We start from the raw sequence: 26,147 nt of genomic DNA, 5'->3' as shown, positions 1-26,147 counted from the left end.
TTCATAAAGCACAGGAGGAGGTCTAAGTTCAGACGTTACACTTTGTCTTTTTTCTTCTGCAGATCTTTTCTTAGAAAACTTGTACAAGGCCTGCTGAGAAAGACAAATGTGCATAAAAACTGCACCTTTTTTCCCTTTGGGCTTTGTGCAAAAAGGTCTTGAATGTGGAGCAGACACTTTAGAGATGGAGGGAAATGAAAGGGAAGCAAAAGAGATGTGAAGAATAGATGAAGTTTTGATTCTTACGTAATAATCACTGAAGATGTAGCATAGATTCTTTTAAATGCATGAACATGCATTACACTACTTACTACCTGCAATGAAACGTTACGATGATGCCTGCATTATTAAATACATCAGTATGTACTTCATTTTACTTAATGCATAGAATGACTATTGTAGCGTACCATGTGTCCTTACTGCAGTTGATTGCTGAGTTGTGTATAGGTGTGTTAGTCATAATCTGTCATAAGCCCCATCAGTCAACCTCAAGTTTGTAACTAGTGAAGAGCATCCATAAGACACTTGAGGTTAAAAATCACTTTAAGTCACATCTATAATGTTTCATGACCGTTGATAAAGCTTTATGTGTGTTTATGAGTGTAGTCATAAAGCATTATGAATGCATTGTAATTGACTTTGAATGCCCCCATAACACACTTCATAGAAGGTGGTCTTCATAGAAAGTGTCACCGTTAATGGTTTGTGGATTACTGTCGGTGGACTGGATGGATAAAGTGATTTTAAAAAGGAAGGATAAGTGAAAGATAGTACGGGCTGGCTGATGAAAAGGTGACTGCAGAATAATAAGAGAGAATGAAGTAGGCACTTGAGGTAAAAGTGCACATGGTGCAGTTTAATTGGGTTTAACAAACAATTGAGTTGATGGATGGATGAATAGGTGGATGGAGGGAAGGATAAAAATGAACTGGCCCTGAATGATCTACTGTACATGCAATCTCAGGTAATAGAGTGAAGGATTGAGTGAGTCTGGATGGGTGACAAAAGGTGAAGGAAGGAGAGATCAGCGAGCAGAAGAGGCAGGAGAGCAGGGTGTAGAGAGGGAGGCATTTTTCTGTTCTGCTCAACAACACTTGGAGCTAAAAACCAGGGAAAATATACTGGGAGTGGCGGAGGGAGCGAACACAAAATAGGACGAGGTAGAAAGATGAATAGTGTGAAAGAAGGGGTTGTCCACAAAAAAAAGGACGAGAGGAAGCCAAGTAGGAATAGTGGCAGAGTGAAAGTTTAAAGGAAAGAGAGAGATGAGGATTGGAAAAAAGGGAGACGGGGCATTCATCTGGCGAGTGCGATAACGGTGAGCGCAGTAACTGGATAAATACATTGGAGTGGTAAAGGGTACGAATTGAGGGGCAGTTGAAGGGAATGAGCAGAGGAGGCACAGACAGAGTTACAGAGAGGAAAAAAAAGAGGCGGGATGAAAGAGAGGATGTATACATCTCCGGGGCACAAAGACTAGAGCTAGAGAGGAATGGATGATGTTAAATGTGACAAGATGAAGGGACCAACGGGGGTCCATTAAATGTTAATGGGAACAGGGGTAGGAGTTGGGGAGGCGTACTGGGGGCAGGAATAAGAACAGATTGTGTTTGCGAGAAATCGTCGGTCTGGTATTTTCAGCAACAGAAAGTGCCAGAAGTCAGAGAACTTAGAGTGATAAATTTCAAGAGAAACAAAGTGGAAAAGGGTATGTTATCGTTTGCTCATTCTACCTCCCTGACCACATTAATTCAAGTGCTAATACCCTCAAGGAGTGTATATCAGCAAAGCAATGGCCCACACAGACACGCAGAGGCATATATAGAGCACAGCATATTTTCAGCCTGCCAGCGGTGTGAGTAAGCGCGTCTCTCTGCCACTCAGCGCTTAGCTGTGTGTGGCACAATGCATGGCAGCAGTTTGGAGCTGTGGAACAATACACGAAACAATACACAGACACAAGTAGGTCATCCAAGCACACACACAGCTCTCGACACGGAGATATACTCTTGGCTATGGCAGTGCTGTGGGCACCGTCTAGGACTTCCTTTCGCTCTGTCAGTGAATTTCTGATGAAATCAAACACTTGATTGTGATTACGCAGTCCTCTTAAAGCCAGCAGATCCTGGAAAGTTGAAAACGTATTGAGTTATCCCTGCTGCAACAGACTTTAGTAGTCTTCTTATTTAATCTAACTTTCTCAACATGGTTTTGATAGAATGTAATATATCAGAAATTAAGTCCAAATTGTGATATCAAATTCCACGATGACCTTAAACTGAAGTTTCGTTGCCGAGCTTTTGAGAACCAGCCTCACGAAGACCTGCCTCTCATTTGGGGTCCAATATCTATTTTAAAGTTCCAGAAGTTTCAATGTGTTAGAAACAAAATGTCCACATCAGTGTGCATTACTGTGTGCTGTTTTGTACTTAAATTATGATGCTCTTGGTAATCCATTCACATTTAACTTGTGTTTTCCTTGTAAAGTGATATGCGCTTGACTCATCTGAACGTTTTAACAGTATTTGAAGTCCTTCATTGCTGCAGTGGCTTCAACCCTCGCCACGGTCAACACTTAGCATCTGCTGGTTTAGCTTTTCCCCCCTCATTTAGCTTGAAGTACTTCCACACAGGTGTCATAATGAGGCAAGTGGCTACTGTTATGAAATCACTCCTTACTGTATGGCACAGTTTAAGTGTATTTTTAATTTCGGCCATCCTATTCATGCTTTTTGGCCAATAGCAGCCCAGTGATACTTCAAGGTATACCAAATGAAAACTTTACAAACTAAACAGTGTCTTACGGATTATGCATAATGTGTTTTACTCTTTAAATGCACAACAATGAATACCTTGAAAGCAAAAGATGTAGTTTGATGTTGTGTGAAGCAGCATGGGGTCATAGAAGGTCTTCATTGTTAGACAAACCATTGCCAATGAGGACCTATCTGACGTGACTCCTTTTTAGACAAAGTGGAAATCTTACATATTAACCCTTAAAACTGCTGTCTCTATATAGTGTCTTATAGTGTCTAACTTGCACGAGTAATGTTGTACAGCCACAGGCATACAGACACTCTTTTATTGGTTTTCTTCAGGTATTGATTTCCTTGCTTCCTGTACCCCTCTCTCTTTCCTCTCCTCTCCATCCTTGGTCGCTGTGCCCACAGAGACTGGAGGACCGGGTATGAGTGTGATAAAGTGCGTGTGAATGTATGGTGGGAGGAGAGCAGCTTGGAGAGAAGCAGATAGAGAGAGGAATCGGTCACACCTGAATGCAGGTGAAGTGCTTGCAGTCCATTTCTTCTGACAGACCAACAAGCTGGAGAGACAGAGCTCAATAACATGCTCTGTTGCAGGACAACACATGTACAGTGAAGACTAACATACAGAACATGCATAAGAAATGTCTGTGTGTTAACAAGACCGTGGTGAGGTAGCAGTTCAATAAACAGTATTTGAATATGTGAAAAATCATGAGGAGTGATTCAATTATCTTATGTTGCAAGGTGTTGAGTTCCTAATAGACCTAACTGACCTCCCAAATTTGACAAATGAATAAACACAGAGCAGAATAATTAACGAAGTAGATGAGTCCTAGGGTAATCCCTGTGGCTGACAGTCCGAACACTTGAATGTGCACATGTCTGTTTGCGTGACTGACATGTACACCCCTCAACTAAACGCCTCTACATGACTGCTTGACAGGGCCTAGCTGCTTCAGCCAGATTGATCCCAGAATGATTTATCATGAGTCAGTATAGGGCTCATGTACAGGAGGGCTTTAGATGCGTGAGTGTGGCTGCGTGTGGGTTGGCGGTGATGGTGGTGGTGTGCAAGTATGGTTTAGTAGGTGGCTATGGAACAGGATGATAGGTGAAAAACTGCAAATGGCTATGGTTTGTATTTGTGTGCCCTCCTACACGCCTCTCTTTCTGTAGTTCAAATCTGTTTTTGTGCTCCAAGCGCAGTCATTGTACACAGCTGTTACTCTGTGGAGTGTTGGCAAGGTATAAGGAAATGATATCCATCTGCAGAGCTTAACATTCAACTCAATCACTCAGGCAGGACTTTTCTTAAATTTTTTCGATACTTTCAAGTCTTTCATTATGTAAGTAAGTGTGTTCTTTCTCTGTAATGTCAAACATGTTTTGCTGCACCAGCATTTCTAACCCCCTCCTCCTCCAAACTGTTGCTTACTTCAGAGTGATGTAACACTGGGCTTGGTTAGTGAACGGGCCCTTTAAGTCATTAGCGAAAAGCATTAATGAGCCTAGTGCTCACAAGCCCCCTGCAGAATTAAGAGTGTGTGATGTAAAGGGGATGAGGGCACTAATTCTCCAAAGTGCCCTAATAAGTTGAGGATTAGCAAAGCCTTCCATTAGCCAAAGCCTTGATGATGCTAAGCTAATGCGCTGTAGCTAGACTAGAGCAAGGCAGCTAAAGCGTTAGCATGACCGCTATGATAGGGAAGGGGAATCTGTATAATGTAGCTTATGACACATGACTGGCTTATTCAGCTAAAATATTCATAGAAATGCAGACTCACATGCATAAGTGGCTTCACACATAATGTACACACAAATAAATCCACAGGTGTACCTTCCCACACACACCCACAGGCATATGCTCAAGCATTAAGATGATAGTAGAGAGAAGATGAATCCCGGGCTCATTGGTTTTGAGAATAATGGCCATGACTAAGCAGTATGCTGAGACTTAGTGGAGTTTAATCATATATTGTTACACTATAATTAATTCCTCAAAATGTGGACTTGCACAATGGGCAGTGAGATTGAAACTGCTTTAGCTTCTACTCATTAATCATCTACATCAATGCAAGAGGAAACGGCTGCATGAAATAGCCCTTTAGCTATTGTTAAGAAGGAAACAATCTATTTCCATTTAATTACAGAATGGGTTTTGTGTTCATATATTTAGAGCTATTACCTCCAAATTAGATTTATGTCACCAAGCGACTTAAGTCTTGAGTGACAACCGTAACCAGTTTACCTCAGAAGCTGTGATTTTTTTGAGTGCACCAGCTCCAGAGTGTCTTTAACCTTGTGCATTAAGCTTTATTTGTTTGTTTGTTTAAAAAAAAGCAGACCCTTTAAGACAAAGCGTTACGTGAATTTAGTTTAAGTATGACTCGTACATTTCAAAACAAATGCATCCAAATTAAACCAGTAATGCATACACTATGTAATTAACCGAGAAAAGAATTTAACCAGACGCCATGTTGTGCATCATTCATGCACAGACGAACATGGACATGGTCGGAATTCGTCACAATTGTGGGTTCATCTTCACAAACCGCTTTGAAATCCAGCTCATTAGGTTGTTTTTGAGCAAACCAGTTGACACGGGAGACATTGTCATATTGTATAGCTCTCATGTTCTCTCTCTCTCTCACACACACACACACACACATGCATGCACACATACAAGGTTTTATTCTGCTTTTCTCAGCACCATGGATCTGTCTCCTCAAGCTTTTCTTCCTTTCTCTTCTCTTTTTTTTTCTGGCTTTATTTTTGCAGTGTCGACAGATTAGTCTGTGTGGCGTTATTCAGGCTGACTGTGTGCTTTAGATTGTGCTTTCTTGCCATTGTACTTTGCCATTGCACCATTTGTGTGTGCGTATCTTCGTATGCGTGTGTTTGTGTTGACAGTACTGTCTTTAAACTTTTTTCCCCTACTACTTTTTGTTTCACTCAGTGACTCAGTGGCAGGAGTTTAGTCAGCTAGAAGTGAAATAAACACATTCTGGTGCTTAGCACACAGTGGAGGACACAGAGAGCAGCATGGGAGCAGACGTGAGGGATGAAATAAGGATGAGAATGAATGAGGGATGGGGCCAAGAGCATTAGGGCAAAATGTGGGTGGCGAGTCAGGGAAGGGTTAGGGTTGGCCCTGTGGGTAAAAGTAATGGAAGAGCAGACTTAGAGGCAAGAACGTGTGCAAAAAATAAGCAATAAAGAGGTGATTAATGGAAGGATGGCTGAAGTGAGAGAAGGAAAGAGGATCGGTGGCTGTTTGTGTTGCCATGAGGGTAAACAAGAGATCAGGGAGAAAGCGGCTAGTAAAGTAGAGATGGCGAAAAAGATTGGTGGGTGGAATGGAAAAGGTGCTGAGGAAGGGATGTTAGAAAGGAGGTGGAAGAGGAAGGCAGATGACTCCAAATTGAGGACAGTGTACAACATTCAGTGGTGCTGTAAGGCAACTAAAATGAAAATCACTGCAAGACTGCAGCTTTGAAATGATTGGGGCTGAAAGGTAAGCACTCAGAGGGGCTGTTTTGGACAAGAAGGGAGATAACAGGGGAGTGGGTTGAGAGGGTAGGAGGTAGAGGTGTTTTTGACAGCACTAGAGGTCTAGGAAGGATGAAACGGGGAAGGTAGGAGAAGGAGAAACGAGCACAGATAATGTCTCAGAGCTGAGGAGCATTTAGGCAGTAGAGCACAAACAACTGGGGGATTGTGGACAGTCTGTCTGTCTGGCAAGAAGGGCATCTTTTACAGCATGGTTTTATAAAACAGCTTTGAAAACACTTTTTATAGAAGCATGCTTTTATAGTTTTCTAGACTACACTGCTTTATATTGTATCATTATTGTTCGTGAAGTAGCCTGAAGGTCAGTCAGTAATGTGGATGTTGACACGACTCTGCCACACTGACTGACTTAGCTTGGATTCAATAGCTAGACTAGTGTTTGCTCTGAGCAGATGGTTGCTTTTGGAAAATAGGAAACAGGGCTCAGAGAGTGGATGGAAACAAGGAAAACTATCATTTTTTTTTTGCTTTGACTCTAATTCAAGAATATAAAATGGCAAAAAAAAAAATCAACAAATTCTCTAGTTTGGTGATGCATTAATCCAATATCACAGTGGTCCCCAACCTTTTTATCACCGTGGACCGGTCAACGCTTTACAATTTAACCGCCGAGGGGAGGGGGTGTAGGTAGAGTGTTTTTATTGTAAAATATAACAATAATAAATACAATAAATAGAATAATAAACGTAAAGTATGCAACTTTATCAGAAGCTTCCTCTTTACATTGCACCAACAACATGAATATAACATTAAAGTCTCTGGTAACATCCTCTCTGCCCCCTAAATAAATTATTTTAAAAAATCTCCTGTCTTGACGAATCCATATTTCAAGTAGGACTCCTGGTAATGTCTGTGAAAAGCTTTCTTTTTCTTGGAAGTCATAGGCTCTTCTTCTCTCTCTTCACTGGGCCTTTTCCACTTCGCAAAGAAACTTTCCAAAGACGTCTGTTTTTTACTCATTTTGCTAGCTTGTGGGCTAAATTTGCGCACTCAAGTGACCGAGATGTAACTGAGAGAGTCTGGCCATTTTTCAAAATGAAAGATTTTTCAAAATAAAAGATTGTTCGGACTCAGAAAACAATAAAACGGAAATAATTGTGTGGCCTGGTACCCATTGATCCACGGACCAGTACCAGTCGTGGGTTGGGGACCACTGCTAAATCGTATCATAGAGGTTTCATGTGTTTCTCTTCCAATACATGTATTGTTGTTTTGACTAAGACTTGACTTATCCATTAATTGAGTCATTTATAGAGTGACTCACAATAGTGGTAGCTTGGAAAAAATATCCATTCTTGTGTCATAGTGGGTTTTTGCCTGTTCCGAATATGATCCTGCACTGCTGCTGTATATCTTTACCCATATATGTACACCTCTGCATCAAGTTTCCTTCCTTGCTGTTTTCAGACAAAGCGGGCTGTGTATGACTCGCAGCTTTGGTCCTCAAAATAACTACGCAGTGCATGTGGAATCAAGCAGGAACTCTTTCAGCCGGTGCTGTACTGTGATGACTTGTAGAATGAGAATCATTTGCCTTGGTGCGCTCTTACCACAAATAATTACTAAGATCAAAACTATGACTTGGTATTGCCCACAGATGTAGCAGATGTTTTCAACACTGGTGATTTTTGGCATAAAATGAGAAGTATAATTTCCTTTGTCTGCTTTGAAAAATAACAAGTTCCTCTTTTGTTTGTCCCCCTCCCTTCACCATCTTTGTCCCCTCCATCCAGCCTGTGAGCTGATGAACCGTGGTATCCTGGCTCTGGTCAGTTCAATCGGCTGCATGTCAGCGGGCAGCCTTCAGACTCTGGCCGATGCCATGCACATCCCCCACCTCTTTATCCAGCGCTCCCCAGCGGGAACACCCCGCTCCGCCTGCCCGCCAACCGGTCGCGTCCCTGGAACAGATGACTACACCCTAATGGTCCGCCCACCTGTCTATCTCAATGAGGTCATCATGCAAGTGGTGTCTGAGTACAGCTGGCAGAAGTTCATCCTCTTCTATGACTCTGATTTTGGTAAGGAAATAATCAGCTAATGATCGTTATTACCGGTGTTCATTAAAAATATACTTATATTGACAATTATAGGGAAATCTATCATTGACATGAGTTAGATGACACGCAGTAGACCTATGAAAAGTGTGAATTTTGAATGAATAATGTAACAATATCAATGGTTTGGTTCTCAGCAGGTAGGACATTAGAGCGTTAACAGATGCATGTATAGAAACTTGCTCTCTCTCTCTGTATCTGGCAAATAAACCCAGGCACGCAGTCCACATGGACATGTCTATGCATATGCACAGAAACAGACACACACATGTATCTTCATTGTCGTGACACATCAGTTTGCCTGCGTGTGTGTATGCTGTCTCATTTTACCGCACTTCTCCGTCTCTCTCTTTCCCTTCGCTCTCTCTTTTTCCAGTCCATTAACTCTAACATTAGACTGGCAACACCCTATGTCCCTTCCTATAATGTGCCACTCTGTTTCTTCCATCTCTTGGCTCCCCTCTACAGAAAAATGGCTTTGCAGTTTTCTGTGCGTGCACAGGTGTATTCATAATGTGTCGGTGTGTTTGTGCATGTTGTGTCCTTTCTGACCCCAACCAAATTAGCGTCATCATATCTTGTTTCTTTGGAAGCAGGGTCACAAACTCGGTCTAAACTCACAGAGCGCTCATGTCATACTGTCAAGAGCATGTGTTGGTCTGGTTTGCACTCCCTGCCTTGACTGACAGTCAGACAATAAGGTCTTATGGTCCTGCTCCGCCCTCTTTGGCCAGTCATTTGTATGTGTAAGTATAATTAATCTCTGAGTCATACAGGGGGGAACACTGCTTCTGCATTGCTCCTAATGGACTGAAACGTAAAAGCATGTCACATTTTAGATCGCCCCCCGATGAGTGATATCAACGCAAGTATCTTGTTAGCTAATGGGAAACACCAGCTGTGACATCACTCTTTGGTGGGTGGACAGAAGTATAACACACCTTAAAGTTTCAGACCATGGAGAGCAATACAGTCGTTTTGTGATGTATGGTTCAGTGTTGATTTAATCCTTATTGCTATAATGGGCCTCCATTTCACTCATTGCAGTCAATTAACACAATTCATATGTTGTGTGCATTGATCTCCAATGAGATCTCTGCAGCGAAATTGTTTTGCAACACATTCTGCAGGCTCAAAGTCAATCTGCCAAGGCGTTAAAGCATTATATCAGTGTATTGAATATGTCATGAAAGTGTGCTCTAACCAGTGAGCTCTACCAAGCAGTTTATATTGGATGGATATTGAACAGTGGCTAATGTGGCCCTTCTGGACATGGTAGTCTCACACCTCAGACGTCAGTGTTGTAAATACACTGATTAAATCAATGCTGAGCAGGTCATGGAAAGAGAATTTTTACTGTTAAATTAATTGGTAGATTTTGCAGGTATACAGTAACATAGTAATACAGTTGAAGTGTATTACTGTTGTACTTAATATAGTCCTATATAATGTACTTTGCAATTTCAGACTGACACATGATGAATGATGTGATAACATATGTTTAAAAATGTATTTAGAAATCTTGTCACACAGAGTACTTCAAACCATGCTGAATCCGGATCTGACAGCTTCTTTCCTTAATGGCAGAGAGGTTGTTAGCACACATTTGCTTGGATGTGTGCTTGACTGCACGTTATTGAATCAAACTGTTATCTGCAGGATTTTTTGTTGGCCGATGCCTTTTTCCATTTGCTGAAATCTGAAGCAATGGATGTGGTTCCTAGTTATTTTCCCTCTGAACCAAAAGTTCTGCAGGACTGTGAAAGCTTCCATTTCGCACCATGAAATTAACTTCTTTAAAGTTCCATGCAAATTACCAACAAATATATTCATGCCTGTTGGGAAAAGGCTTTTACTCTAACCTTAACCTAACCCTGATCAAGACTGAAAGTAGGAGCCCCAGTTCTTCCCCAGCTAGACAACCTTCAATCAACGGGTTTAAATCCTGAATTTATCCCCCAAATGTGGTACAGTTCACACAAAATATCTACACAACAGACCCCATACACACACACATACGCATGCACACATGCAAACACACACATGTTCGTACACCACTTAAATCGCTCTATCCCCTCTGTGCTCTGTGACCACTGATTCAGCACATGGATCCTCTGGGTTTTGGCAGTGCTGTTCTCACAGCCACAGAAGGCCCTTTAAAGATATCACCATTGTTCCCTAATGGCCTAACCCCCTGTTCAAGGAGAGAAGGGAGAAAGCAAGAGTGCAAAAGAGAGAGAGCAAGAAAGTGAGGTAGAGAGATGGCCTTTTAAGATGATAGCAATGTTCCCAAAAGGCCTCGTCTCTGTACAAGGAGAGTTCTTTAGAGAACAGACAGTCGAGTGTGTCTTCTCAAATGAAGCTACTGTGCAACTGTCCCAATCCCTATTTTCAGCTCTACTGGTGCGTTCCGGACACTGAGAACACATGTTTTCTGTCTATTATCTCTCCCTCTTGCTCCATCATCCTTTCTTTTCTTTTCTTTTTCTGCCTCCCACTCTTTTTCTTTGTCTTTTCAGTCTTTCCTCAGGTGTCTTGCGTTCACACTGATATGTATTGAAAATGTTTGTGAGTACCTGCCTTGCCCATAATCCGGTCAGAACTACAGCAACACTGGCCTCGTTGGGCAAATGTGGGAAGTACCACTTAGTGGTAATAACGCTGTTGACATTAAGATGATTTGTTTTGTTTTGCTTTTAGCCAATGACGAGAGGGGCCTGAGGCACAATAGTAAAAGGTTATAGCTGAACGCAAGAGCCGTTTTAAAAGTGTGATGCTTGTTAGGTTGCGTTAGGAGAAAACAATAAGTGCTGATATTTTGGACAAATGTGCTTTGTTCAAATGCTTTGTAACATAAAGCAGTTAGATGCATTCGCATGGGATACAGATAGTCACCTCACAAAGACGAGAACGTGGTGATCAATGAGGCGACTCAAAAATGCCAGCTGCGTCCTCATGTCTGTTGTCCATCACCTGCATGCTGAGTATATATTCTTTTATTGAGTCTGTTGTTATAAATATTTTAGCAGAGGTTTCCAAATTAAATGTGAAATCAATACGGTAAACTGGGCTCCACATCAAGACGTTGGCATTTACACCAGGCCCGGTTTGTCATAATGCAGTCCGTAGGTGCTGCAGTTTTCAGGGTCTGTGCGACGTGCTAGAAGTGTTATGGGTTGGAGTTCAGGTTGTTTCCCATGTCCATTTAGTATGTCTCTGTCACCTTGCTTTGTGCTGCCTAATGATGCATGTTAATGGCTTTAAAACAAAATTTCATACCTTGAAATCTAGCTCCTTCTTTCTATCTTCTCTTCTTTATACTCCCTCTTAACAGTTTGCTCATTAGTGATAATGGGCCAAATGAGAACAATGGAGAACTCCCTTTTTCATTCCTCCTTTTTTTTTCCTTTTCATCACAAAGTGGACGGTGTGAAAATGTCAACCTCTGATCTCATGGGTTCATGCAAAGATGGGGATCGTGTCGCGCATTGTGCCTGCCGATGCTGGTGTCACCTTGCTGTGATGCATGTGCCCCTTTGTGGAGGTGGAGTAGAAAAATACGCAACAGGACAGATAGGGCTGATGCATTTAATGAGCAGAAGAAACAGACATAAGAAAAGGAAGAGAAAAATGAAAGAAAGAAGTAAGTAAATTTGAAAATGCTTCATGCATAGGAGAAAAAGTCGTCAAAGAAGAAATGGGCTTAAAAGCTGATTTTTATCTTAAACGGATCACATGTAGACCTTGAAAGAGTGAAGACACTGATGAAAAAATTCACTGTGAAATTTGAAATGTCAAGGTTTCATTTTAGGAAGACTCATTGTAGGTGGAATGCCACTGTACATTTGATCTATCTGAGGGCTTCATATAGGAGCACATCAAGCAGAGACTGAGAATAGGAAGGTGCTTGGGGGAGGATACTTCTGGGATTTTTCCTTTTGTGAAGGCTCAACTTCCACTGAATGAAAAAATACTGAATAAAGGACAGACGAGAGTGAAATTATTGATCACTGCTTGAAAACTTTCCTGAAATTCACCTATTTAACATCGTCACCTATTTGACATATTTAGACATTTGACACATCATATTTTTGATGATAAATTATCCATCAACTGTCATGTTTAGAAATATAGAGAAGGTTGAAGCCTTTTTTTCTAAAACTATGATATCTTTGAAGTTGCCAGGTGCATGCCTGTTGTGTCACACAGCCAATATTTTGAGAGGACATGACTTAAAGCAATAGAGACACAAAAAGCACAGGTGACTTGTGGTGACAATGTAAAGGGGAAAAAGAAAGGAGGGTTGATGAGCCAAACATCGGCAAATCCATAAGCCTTTTACTCAGATGCCAGACTTCACCTGGAAGTGATGAGTTGCCATGTTTGAACTACATCTGAACTGGAAAAGACAAAATAGGTGAGGGAGTATAGAAGAGGGCAGGAAGACACTGACAAACATAAAGTTTTTTTATAGACACAGGGGAAAGAGAACAAGGGATGATGACAGATGGATGCATAGATGTGTAGATGGATATCTGTTTTTAACAGGAGTGAAGCCCAGAGATGAAGCGGGGGGGTCACTGGTGGGAGGTGAAACAGGAGGTGAAAAACACATAAAAGCTATGCCAACAGAGACGTGGGAAAGTTGATGATAAAGGAAGATGCAGAGGAATGGAGGCAAACCGGTACACTCATGAGCCAAACACCAAGATCTACAAGCCTTATACAGGGAGGTCATGTCTTACTTTGTCTCCTCCAGAGTAAAATCGTTTGGAGAGCAAGAGAGGGAAAAAGAGATAAGAGCGATTGCGAATATATAAGAGAAAACAGAAAGAGCAAAGCAGAAGGGGGATAGGGACAGAGATCTAAAGGCATAGCAGATTTGGTTGGGCAGAGGAAAAGGCAGTCAGGCAAGCAGATAAACACTGAAACAACTGAAGAGGGTGTAAAACCTTTTACAAAAAGGCATGACCCCAGAGTAGTAGTTTACATCCTTGGAGGACACTGGAGGTGAAATGCCTTTAGCGATGAAAAGTGAAGAGAGAAAGCTAATGGAGAGACAAACCAAAGCAAAGCAAGGAGAGAAATGAGGATCTGACAGCATTAAGAATATGGAGGTGCAGTAGACTACTTTGAAGACATTTTTATAGGACAAAACCTAAGACGCTAAAAGTTTTCCATATAGCCACATAGGTGACATTTTTTGTAAACCTGAGCATAAAGGAGAGAAGTGAATTAAGGAAGCCATGTCTCACTTTACCATACTCAAGTCATGCTGAAGACTAGGGGCCATTTAAACTTCTCTTTGTTGTTTTTTTGTTTCAGTTTAACCTTGTGTGAGACAGGGTGTCCACTGTATGTTGCTGCTTCATGTTCCTGTTGTGGCACAGCTTTGCATGTGCAATGCGCATTGCATGTGCGATGTTATGAACTCCACCTGGTGGAACTCCTGGGTTAGTCTTCTATGTAGTTTTATTGTGTTTGTGCGTCCACTGGAAGCGTTTCAGAATTTACGTGCTTTTCTTCAACTGACATGTTTTCAAGTTTTGCCAAACTTGAACAATCACTGTGTTTACATTTGTAATTACTGTAACAGCACTTGTTTTTTTTAGCTCATATCTGTATTTCCTGAATAGTTTGTATAAGCAGAAAGAAAAACACAGCCGCCTCTGCTTCACAGACCCAGGACGAAAGGTGACATACACAAACAAGCTAGTCAATACTTAAATAAATAAATAAATAAATAAATAAATAAAATATGTACATTTATTTACATTCAGAGGGGAGTTGACTTCTTTATAGATGTGGACAGTGGCACAACAACTAGAATAGCAGTTGATTGTCTCCGGCAGCAACAACAGAGCCAGACGACAAGGAGGAGAATGTGCTTGCATCTAAAATCCTTTAGTCTAATTGAGTACTGATAATCGTCAAATGGGATGTACAGTTTAGACAATGTCAAATGGCTCAGGGCATTTGAAGGTCAAGATCAAAATAGCTCATAAAAAAGGAAGAAGAGAAGAAAGAATGGGAGGCAGCTGAGGCAAGTCGAAGTAGAGAAGGGGGTGTGGAGGGGGATTAAAAGCCGGGGAAGATTTGGGCAGATAGGGAAGATGATGCACACCTAAAAGGTGCCAAGCCGTTTGTAGGGTGTTGGTTTTTTACAAGTGTTGGTTAAGCTCTCTTTGGGGACTCTGGGAATGCAAAGCCTGGGGCTTTGAGAAGAAAGAGTGGAAGTGAGGAAGAAAAGGACGGAAATAAAGCAAAGGAGTGGTGGACGGAGATAGGCACTTAGATCTGAAGCGATAGAGGATTTAAAGAGCAAAAGGCAGCCAGGAAGACTACCGATGCTTCAGGGCCGAAGGCATTTGATTTCCTATATGGAGGTAAACTTCCCAAGTTTAGGGACAGATCCCTAGGGCTGGATACTTGAACATTTTCTGCCACAACTTGAGGAATGAAGCTTACGTGAAACAGGCCCTCATACCATTTGCGGCTCAATCTATATTTTAAGAACCACTGCCTTTGAGCCACACAACAGTGAAATGCCTGAGGCAGGGATAAGGATAGCCAGAGGTAGAGGCTGAAGGGAAAGACAAAGCCGAGAGATAAGGATGTTGGTCTAAGAGCAGAACAAAACGGGAGGAAGATAGCATGACAGGCAATTGCACTAAAATACATTTCTATTGAAGATTTTAATCTTCCCTGTCCATAATGCATACCCTGAAAATATGGTTGAGTTGTGAATATGGTGCCTTTAAAGGCCTGTTTATTGGCCAGGATAACTAAATCTTAATTATATCCACTGATATTCAATGTTATGAAATAATCAAATATAAAATATAATATAATAATCAAATATTAAACCTGCTGTGTGTTAAATACACCTGCACTTTTGTTTTTGTTCATTTGGTCATTAATGGAACTACAAGAGCAATTAAACTCTAGCTCGTGTTCGTGTAACGCTCGTGTAAGCAAGGTCCAGGGAAACAAGAGGTGGGAGCTGACGCAGTTCAAGTGATTTATTACAACAAGGTAATGTACAAAAGGCTTACAGGATATTGTGGCAGGCAAGGGTCAAAACCAGAGACGACAGCTCCAGCAGGCAAACAAATCCAAGTGGGAGCGGGCGAAAATCAAGAGTCCAAATGCAGGCATGCCAGCATGTCCAGGGAAAACATAGCAAAGGTCCAAAAACACTATTTAAAGGCTTGAAAGCTTGGCAAGGAGTACAAAGAGGAACTAGCACATAGGAAGAGGAACACACATGGAACACCCCAAGTCTAAATTGTATTCCTGTTTCCCTCACTTGCATCTTTTCCTTTCTTCTTAGTCCCTCCCCCATGGAGAGAGAATGCATGGAGAGACACAAGGAAACCGTGCGAGGAGAGAAGGAACACAGACATATGTTTTCAGAGAAATGAGACGTCCTTCCCTTTTGAAGCATCACATGATGCGACGTCCGTTTCTGAAGCTTTTAATGCATTTGTGTCTGCACATGTGCACTGTACCAATACTAATAAAGTAACAGAATTTTCAGCGCAGGAGCAGCGCGGTTTTCCCTCTCTAACCTGTTACCTGTTTAACAAACACCTGCACATGAATAACAACCTGCATTTTGTATTTCTACTGTGCACTACGTCCTGCTCAGAGGCACGGGAACCATTTCTACTGGCAGAAAGCGTTTATATTATTTATTCATTATTCCGTCTGTATTTATTGATATTCTGAATGTGAAAGCATTATTTAATAACCCAGAAGATGATTATGGTGTCTTTTGAACACTGGAAATAATTTATTAGGCTAAATGTTTCAAGTAAAATTAAAATTATGTAAGCCATATCCCAATCAGCCTCACACGTGACTGAATGGAAATGATGATAAATGATGTGATAAAAAGTGATTATCACTGACAGACAGGCTCTCCCACTCTCTCTGATTTTAACTGTCTCAATAATAAAAGCTATACAAATAACAGACCATGAGAAGAGAAATCTTTCTAATAAGAAAGCAAGTTCTTTGTGGTCTTTTTGTTGTTCAGACCTATGATGAACACAGTTTTGTAACTAGATTTTGAACCAGAAAGCACAACATAAAGTTTAGACAGAGGGCAAGACCCAATGCAAAAAGTGAGCAATTAACTGGTACACACAGTGAGTGTACTATTTACAAACATTGAAGCCTGACTTCAGGGTAAATCAAAGCCAAAATAACATAAGCAACAATCTGCTGACCCAAAAGTTCTACCTAAACCCTAAAGCAAGCTAAAATACATCCAAGGTCTTAACTCCCTGGACTAAACAAAAACAAGAGAAAATGGTTATCTCAGAAATGGCAGTTACCCCTACATGTCACCCTCACACAGGAAAGAGGTCTCTCCACCATAAAAAAGAGTATATAATATGAATATGGCCACAGCCGTGGCACTCCTTGGAGTAGAAATAAGAGCTTTAGGATGGGTTGCAAGATGGCGGACCAGAAAGAGTTCAGGTTCAAGTGACAAGCGAGGAAATATCAAATAAGAGACTTGAGATGTACCCACAGAATCAATTCAGCAGGGAGGGGAGGATAATGAGGAACAGCTGAAATCAATCAGGCCATGGCAGATAAACAGGCGAGAAACACACACAAAGACAGGAGGTGAGGAGAGGTAAGTATCAAAATGAAACAGGAAACACTGAATGAATAGATGAAGATGTTTTACTCCATTGCAATTTTTCAATAATACTGCACAACTGGGGAAAAAAATATACTGATACAAAACATTTAAATGTACCGCCGTCTATTGAAATTAGATTTTTACCCTGCTACCCACTTTGGCCCCGACCAAATTTATCATGTAAAACATCACTCTGCCATTAAATGGATCAAAAAGTGATGCAAGGTCACACTTAGCTTCCCCTGCTCCTCCTTCCGCTTGCCTTGCCACTTGAGCAAAACTAATTTGTGTCAGCACAGATTCCACAGTAGCAAAAAATTATGATGTGGACAATGGGCGATCAAGCTCCCCTCCCTGCAGGAGAGCGAACGCCAATCATTGAAAAGCTCGGTAGCTCTGGTAGATCCTTCAAGCTGTCGCTATGGACAGATGCATGGATGGACGGGCAGTGCCTCGTCCTTTATAAAGTCACTACCAGTTATGCTTGGCTATTCCCCAACAGCATTATAGCAAAAGTTACAAGCCCAGACTTTGAATGCCTCCGGCAGGGAGACGGCCGTAGAAACAGAGCAGAAGGTTAGGAAGGAGAAAGGCCTGAAAGTGTACAATCCCAAAGTTTGGTATTTTCCTTCCTGTTTGAAGGTGAGGAAGATGTGTAATTCAAGCAGAGAGAGTGAGAGAGGAAGAACTGGGGAGCAGCCAGTCTCTGACAGACAACCAGGGAGTTACATAGGCTGAATCTCATTTGCAGATGTTTGATGTTTCCCTCTTACACCACACTCAGGGGAATCTCCTCTAATGCCGGATGTGTTAACGCCTCCTTTCAGACTGCCCATTTCATTTCTTCACAGTGTAAAGTTCATATTAATGTTTTCTCCTCCTTTGCTTCCCTTCCTCTAAAGGGGTTTGTCAGTGCAGGCTCCAGCAACTGCTGTCTTTAGATTTCCCATAACTCATTTCCTGTTAGGAAGTATCTGTGGACCTAAAATCATGTACATTATGGTGACTAGTCATAATAATGAAAGAAGAGTCTGATGTTAATCTTTTTTTCCTTGCAGTGCACAAACAAATAACTGACTAATTGCAAAACTATTTAACTTTTAATAAATCGGAAAGGATAAAATAGATTATTTGCATTTCATAAAAAGTATGTTTAAATTTGGATGAAGCATTGGGAGACGTCAGCCATTCCTTATGTTATGGGGTAAAGGTTCAGTTAAAAATCACTTTCAGAGTTGAAGGAAACAAGCACACTGGTCTCCAGTGTGGAATTGACAGTCATTACACATGACACAGAGCCTGCCTCTCAGAGTGGAATAACAGCTTGGACTTACACACTCTCAAAGTGAGATTCAGCCCAAGAGAACAGAAAGCAAATAGGGGAAACTGAGGGAGGTTTCAGATGAAAAGCCAAGGGAAGAGAGAGGAATGAGGGGAAAGCAAGCAGGGGAGGAAGGAGTGGTGGAACACAGGCAGAGTACCACTGAGCTGGTCGGTACATGCAGGTGAAATCCCTGCGTGCTGTTGGCTGCTACACTACATTAACTCTAGCTTTCACTTTGAGCCAGGGACTTGGAGGATAGATGGGATGGGGGGGCGGTGGGGGAAGCCTGACAAATTGGGGAAAGGGACACACAGAGAACTGCACAACACAAACGTTAACCTTGTTTCATAAGGAATCATGGAAACCATTCCAGCGGATTGACTTTTCTTTTCAAAATGCCTTTTCAGTTCCACTTGTTTACCACAACACCCAAAGCAATGCTCCACAGTGGCATGTTGGAAGGTGGGAGAAAACCTGGAGTGACTCAGGGTCATACAGACACTCCAAAAGTTTTTAAAAATGTTGCAACAACCACTTAGGTGTCAGGCAATATGATGGCAGCAGTAATGCAGTCATTGCTATTAGATGAGGATGAAGAGGCCAGGGCCAGGGACTGTGGCGGTGTACAGTATGTCTGCGGGGAGACTTTGGAGGAGCAGTTGAGTAGGATGACAGTGCTTGAGGAAAAAGCTGTTGAGGTGATGGGTGATCATGGTGTTAATGGACCAGTGCTGTCTCCCTGAGGAATGTTTCTCAAACAGATGATTGCCTGAGTGGGCAAGGTCGGTGGCAATTTTACCCATCTTTTTATCCGCCATAGTGTCCTGAAGCTCCTTGATGGAAGGCAGCTGACAGCCAATGATCCGCTCAGCAGTGGGGAGTACATGCTCAAGCCTCTTCCTTTGAAGGGCAGAAGGCAGGAGCTCAACCAAACTTTGATGGAGGAAATGAAGATGCTTTGTGTGTAAAATTGGATCGATATATGTCTGCATTCGAGAGTCAGCTACTTTTTTTTGCCTTGTTTTTTCAAGGTGGTGGTCATAAACATTCCAGCAGCGAATATGTCACTCATCATCACTAAACCCCACACTGTCCTACGTGTTTTTTTGCAAAGGATCACCTTAATTTTGTTGTTTATTGTAATTATTCTATTACTTTTATACATTTTAATATTAATGGTAATGCATACTGCAATACTTGGACAAAGTATTTAAGGAGTAACTTAACACCAGGCTGAAAAGCTATGTTTTTGCCACTTTCTCTGGTTGGAAATACCAACCACACCCAGCATTAGTGATCGGAATAGCTCGGTGTGGTCAGACATGTGCTTTGCTGCACCTGCAACAACGCCCAGTGATGTCACAGGGTCTGGAAGTACACCAGCACATCACTGCAGCAAGGTGAGAACTTGAGGGGTGTTAATTTACTCTTTAATGATGTTTACAGCTTGATATGCATCTCAGTAGTTCTCACATTAAGCTACACATCATGGCTTGGGCAAGTTATTTACAAATACAGTGAATCTGAATGAGCTGTACAGAGCGAGACAGTTGGATTTGTTTTTTAAGCTCCTCACAGAGTGGAGCAAAGCGAATGCATTAGACACACAACCTGTACTCTAAACCACGGTGGAGAAAGGATTGATGATGGCAAATAAAGCCAGAGCGACCCTTAAGTCAGTCTGCAGGCAAGGAGACAGAGAGGATGGCTGACAGGCGCACTAACAAGTACGAGGCGACAAAGTGGCCCATAATGCAGCCGCTAAAAATAGGCAGACGTGACATAAAGCACAGACAAAGACAAAGTTTGTAGACAGAGGTTGATTAGTAAGCACATGTTCCTGAAAACTGGATTGGCATAAATTATTTTGCGATGTAAAACAAGAAGAGGAACAAGCCTAACATGCATATGAATAAGCAGGCACATATTATGCTGTTTGGTTTCTCTACGTGATTTCATTTTTTTCTTGCTCCGTTGACAAAAGCTTTTTGATTCTGTTAATTAACAAAGCTTTCTCACCACAGAGAACACAATCAGACGGTGTAGAATGTTTATGTCGCGAGGCACCATCGATTATGAATGGCAGTGGCCACGGCATGATAAATATGGAGATTTAAGACCTAAGATTAAATCTGTTTAGACTGGTGTAAAGGACAGAGCATGTACAGTATGTGTTTGACTGTTTTTGTACAGCTGATTCATGTTCTGTAGCTCATTAGGAGTCTAACCACTGGTGTTGATGATTGTGTTGCCAGTGATAATATAGTTAAACAGTACTACTGCTATTCCAAATTATTTCTGCTAATTAATAATAGTAATTAGGTCTTAATGATCTGATAACTCTGCGGCCTCCAGACTGATTAGAGCAGCCTTGTTTGGCCATTAAAGATGCCATCTCGATGTCTGTGTTTGCTCATCCACCTTCTCATCAGCACGTGTACACAAAGAGATACAACAGCAATGTCACACGTAATAGACAAACCATGAGGGTTAAGTACTTCAGTACTGAAAATGAAAGCTAAAAATAGCACTCACTCATTCTATGTCGTGCTAACATAGCATGACATGCATATCTGCACGCAGAGACACAGTTTGAAACTCCCCGGTAAACGGATTAGGCGTCCAGCTGTTTTCCTCTGGAGTTCTGCATGTGTCGTCTGTGTATTGTCTGCCCGTGCTGCTGTGTTCATGCGTGGGAAAAGAAAATGTGAAAGGAGTGAAGCTGCAAGACAAAGAAACCAACTTTCCACCATGAACAACAATTACTTTGCTGTCATGTTCTTCCTCGCCATGTCATGTTGTTGTTGCTGAAAGACAGAAAACGTTCTCTCTTAATCTGCTCAGGGTGGGAAAAGGCATTGATGTGATATCTGGCACACACACACACAAACACACAAACTGTCCAAAATGTCTCCCACTGCCCTTGCTTAACCTTCTAAACTCGCAGCCTCCTCGTTAGGATCAGTGCGTATGTGTGGGCGCAGGATTTCATTTGTCCTCTTTCTAAATTCATTCCTTTCTGAGTCAGTACTGTTGCATAGTTTCTCTCCTCTTAATACGCTGTTAAACCTCTAAAATTTGGCATTGATGCAATTTCACCATCGCCCCAGCCCTCTGGCCCTTAACAAGTCTAATCAATCCAGTTAATTGCTCAGCCATGACACGGGCAATGACGACAGTGTCATCCATTTTCCATATCAAATACATCATTAGGTAGTTGCTTTACATAACCACACACACGCACACGCACACATCCTCCGACATCATTAGCAGTGGTCTCAACCAAAGTGCCTTAATTAGGATTACCTTGACCTACAATGTAGCTCATTAAGAATAGAGGAGTCCAGGCTCCGAAAATCCTGACACCAGCATCCAGCTTTATTTATCATACAAAAATAACTTTTAAATGAGATAATTACAGTGGTTTGGTTCTATAATGAAAAACTCTTAACAGTGCCAATAGTTGTTTGTTCTCTTAGTGTCCCGGCAGGGCTATAGAAGGGATTCAGCAAAATGGGACACTTTTTGGCTCGAACAGCATGGATATTGGCAGATATTCAGCACAACAACAAAACACTCTCTTTATCTGAAATTCAAGTGATAAAAGCCAACTTAAGGTTTTTTTTTTTTTCTTCAGTTACATGACTTCAATTTCACTCTATACTCAATACAATCATACACACCCACAAAAACATTTAATTCCCTTCCAACCGTAAAGCGTACTTAAACCATAATGGTGCTATATGTCTGTTGCTGCTGTCAACATCAATAGACCAAAGTGCCAACATCAAAACTCCAGAAAGGCAAAAGCATGCCTCTCACTTCCGGTGAGTCACCAGCATATGCTTTTGTTCTCATGACTGTTTGTTTATGCATAAGAGAGAGTCAGTGATGATGTACAGTGCTGGAAACAGAAGTCTCATCTCAGATTGAAACAAAGGATAAAATAGCAAGGAATCACTGCCAGTAAGAGATATTTACTGAACCTATTCATGCAGAGAGATAACCAATCAGCTGCAGCTGAGAATATGGTATAAAGTAATCAGTGATGATCTTGATATTTATGTTAAATATGTGTGTCTGAGCAGGTGTTTGTCTGTCTTTCTGCTTGTCCTCTATTGCCTAATACTTTCAAAGGAATGCGTAAGTTCCTCTTGAGCCAAATACAGATGTGTTTCCCTCAACATATTTCTATGTGTATTTTAAAGTATCGCATTAGAAAAGGTTGATGGAAACGGCCGAATGTAAGTTAATGCGCTTCATTTCTGATGGAGACACCTTTTTCAAATACGTTCTGACATAGCGAATATTCAACTCACATTACTCATCAGCTTTTTCCGCTCCAAGAGAAGAAGAAGTAGTAGTTACTGTACATTCAAACATCTCCTCATCGCTCCGCACAGATCTGATGTAAGCTTCCTCACACAAATGCATGAAACAACCAGATGCGTCATGTTTTCTACCTTTAGTTTTCACTCTTTGAGGTTTGACTGACGCTTTTTGTGTCATCTTGTTGTGCTCTCTTCTTCTGCAATGGTATAATGGTTTTCTAGCTGGAGAATTAGCACCACCTGTTGCTTAAGTTGATGAACCAACTCCTGATAATCACATAATGGTATTGGATGGAAAAAGGCATTCATACATTCTTTTGCCGTTTTTTTTTTGGAAGTCGGTTAAAATTTGCGATACATGTGAACGGAAACCCAGCTAGCGTCTCACCTCTACCTCTATCTCTCTTTCTCCAGATATCCGTGGTATCGAGGATTTCCTGGACAGGACCTCTCAGCAGGGAATGGACGTATCCCTTCAGAAGGTGGAGTCAAATATCAACATGATGATCACGAGTCTCTTCAGAACAATGCGTGTGGAAGAGCTGCATCGCTACAGGGATACACTACGCAGAGCCGTGCTGTTCATGAGCCCAGCTACTGCCAAGGCTTTTATCACTGAGGTAAGGACGGTGGTTTTTGGTCCCATGTGTTCTCTTTAACAATGTGGAATACACCAGAAACAGCAGTTGAAGCTTTTATTATTTCTTCTTCAGTGTGAGAGTGGCCAGATAAAACCCTCACAGCCCTATTTGTTGAGAGGTTAGCATGTCTTGTGGATTACGCAGTTTAGTGCAGTTCCTACTGGGCTGGAATCAATCAGGAATTGATTTCTTGGATAAAAAAATCAATGTGATTGGCTGAAGTGGAAGCAGCTGTCTGATTGGCTACAGATAATTCCCCATTGAGGAGTCTCATAAACCCCACACACACAAATGCAGTGAAGTCCACACATTACAAGCAGTTTGTAAATGCAGTTTCAGCAGGTTGTGTATAAATGTTACAACAAAATTACAAATACTTTTCAATACATAATGCGTGAGTTGCTGCTACGTTTATTTAAAATAAGAAATGTGTGTGTGCATGAGAAATACATTTGCAAACCCTATTTTTTATATGTGGATTTGTTTTACGTTTATGTAAAACAATTACTCTTTTTGTGTGAATTGAAAAATATCTATGTGGAGGGAGTCATTTATATGTAAATCCCAAAATACATTTGTGAATCCTTCTGTGTGCATTTATTAATATTGAGGCTGATATGACTCTGTAGGGATTTTTTTTTTCTGGTGCCACTTGTGATTTCTCCCTCTGCAAATGAGTAAGTTTACATTTGCTAAGTTACCTTTTTTCAGCCTTGTTCCTATATACCGGTAGTTTACTTCCCATAAAAAGGTGCTGTGGATCATATTAGATGTGCCGCCTCCATAACCCCGTTAATAAGTCTCTCGTCATCCATGTTGAGTGCTGACTGGAGGGGAAAACGAAAACATCATGTACGTCAGGGTCGATTTTGACTTTGAGCAGGTTGGAGACAGAAGAAGTACGCGAGACTGCGCAGAGATGCTGCACAGAGGAGGTTAGGACATCTTCAGTTGGATCAGTTCATCTGATGTTCCCTCGTTTGCATTGCTTCCGGTGAGGAAGTGATGTAAGGCAGGATCGGCCTTTGTCAAAATTTAGATGTCTCACATGAGCTTATATCCCGGACTTGTCAAAGCTCAGTTGGTGCACATTAACACAATTGTCCTGCTTGTACTTGACAATTAGGTCTTATAGGTTATCAAGTGTGTTTTGAAGGGATTTTCCCTCATATGGCCATACATGCTTTAATCATGCTACCAGTCCCATGGATGTAAGCTCTCTGCGTCTCTAACAATGAATCAGATCAGCTCCAATTATAACAGCCATTCCTCTCCACGTCCAGTGGAGCATTATTCATTGTGCCCTGAACATGGCATGGCACTCAGAAAAATGAAGATAGCAACATTTCTCTCTAGGCTTCTCTTCTGTATTTAGGGTGCGCACACACACACACACACACACACACACACACACACACACACACACACACACACACATAGATAGATATATATATATTTTCTTACATACATGTTTCAAGGACGCTCTTCCCACACTCACACATGTAGCCTTAAACACACACAAACCACCCCGACTCCCTCCTATCATGCTCTTATCTGTGCAGAAGAAGACAATTGGGGAGTTCCTTTTGCTCTTATGCATAAATGATATGGAGGTCATGGTTGAAAGCAATAGGCTCTAGCATTAGTTATGAATTCATAATTTGACGTGGTAGGATGGGGCTTAATCCCATGTGTCATGTTCTCATCTCAGTTTAATTAAAAGTGACCTCGGAAAGAGCAATCACAATCTAATTTGGTTGGAGGCGTGACAGGGAGGGGGTGAAAGATGGCGTGTTATTGTGTGCCTGTGAGGACTATGACAATGTGTCTCATCAAGGTTTTGCACGCTTGCAACGTGCTACGGAAACCTTTAAGCCTGCCTTAAGTGATTTTTGAACGCTAGAGAGCAGAAAGACCCCTAAAACAAACTCACAACACAGAGCGTTTTATTTATCCGTTTTAACTAGCAGGTTGGGAGCGACTACCTACTTACATACATGTCCAGCAGTGATACAGCAGCATGAATATTCCTTATGACTTGAGTCTTATTATCTTAGTCTTGGTTTTCATTCTTGTTGTTGTTATGTTGGTGTTTTAAGCAGCAACTGAACTGGTGAGATCAGTCGACACTGCGACATCACATTGACACGGCCGTTCCAGACAGTGCTTGTGATTCAGCACATTTCAGAAGCATCCCAGAAGCAGCTGTCCGCCAGTCAGTTTTCAAAACTAAACATCCTGTGCAGAATCCTGATCGTACATCAGCAATAAACACACTTAAAACAGGCAAATTGTCCACATTTGAGCAAGTCAACAAAATCAGTCACACAAGCGATCAGATGTTGCTTTTGGTTGTATTCCTTGTTGCATATAACCACTGTGCATACAGCTTTGCCATCCTTAAATGTTTACTGTAGTCAGTTCTGAAGGTCAAACTTGAACCAGTGCATCTGCAATAATCTAATGGATGTTTACCAAGTACCAAGTCACCAAGTTCTCAGCAGCAAAATTGGCTAAATGTTTTGATAAAACAAATGCAAAATGAGAAAATAGTAAAGAAACATTATAAACAACAAAACAAGTTACTTGAAAGTAGGGGTGTGCCATATCATATTATTCCTGATAATATTGGGATCATGTTTAATATGATAAAAAAAAAGAAATATATATCGTGGGAATGAAAATTTTCCCACTTGTTGATATAATGGTGTCATACCGTGGTGCACAGCAACAACAAGCATGGCTGAAAGTGAAAGTAAGATTAGCACTAGCTCTACGATGGAGGAGTTAGATCAAAATG

At 41.4% G+C, this 26,147-nt stretch overlaps 1 protein-coding gene across 1 annotated transcript in view; it reads left to right on the top strand.

The window, feature by feature from the left end:
• The window catches only part of grid2 (glutamate receptor, ionotropic, delta 2), a 478,236-nt gene that overhangs the window by 268,858 nt on the left and 183,231 nt on the right, over positions 1-26,147 (top strand). Inside the window, exons 3-4 of the mRNA XM_041937698.1 lie at positions 8,069-8,356; positions 23,121-23,326. Of these exons, the coding sequence (XP_041793632.1) occupies positions 8,069-8,356; positions 23,121-23,326 (494 nt within the window). The remainder of the gene's footprint in view (positions 1-8,068; positions 8,357-23,120; positions 23,327-26,147) is intronic.

The sequence above is a fragment of the Chelmon rostratus genome, chromosome 5, assembly GCF_017976325.1.
Source record: "Chelmon rostratus isolate fCheRos1 chromosome 5, fCheRos1.pri, whole genome shotgun sequence".
In the NCBI taxonomy this organism is placed as follows: Eukaryota; Metazoa; Chordata; class Actinopteri; order Chaetodontiformes; family Chaetodontidae; genus Chelmon; species Chelmon rostratus.
The sequence above is the reverse complement of the archived record's forward strand: the minus strand, read 5'-3'. Positions and strand labels throughout refer to the sequence as shown.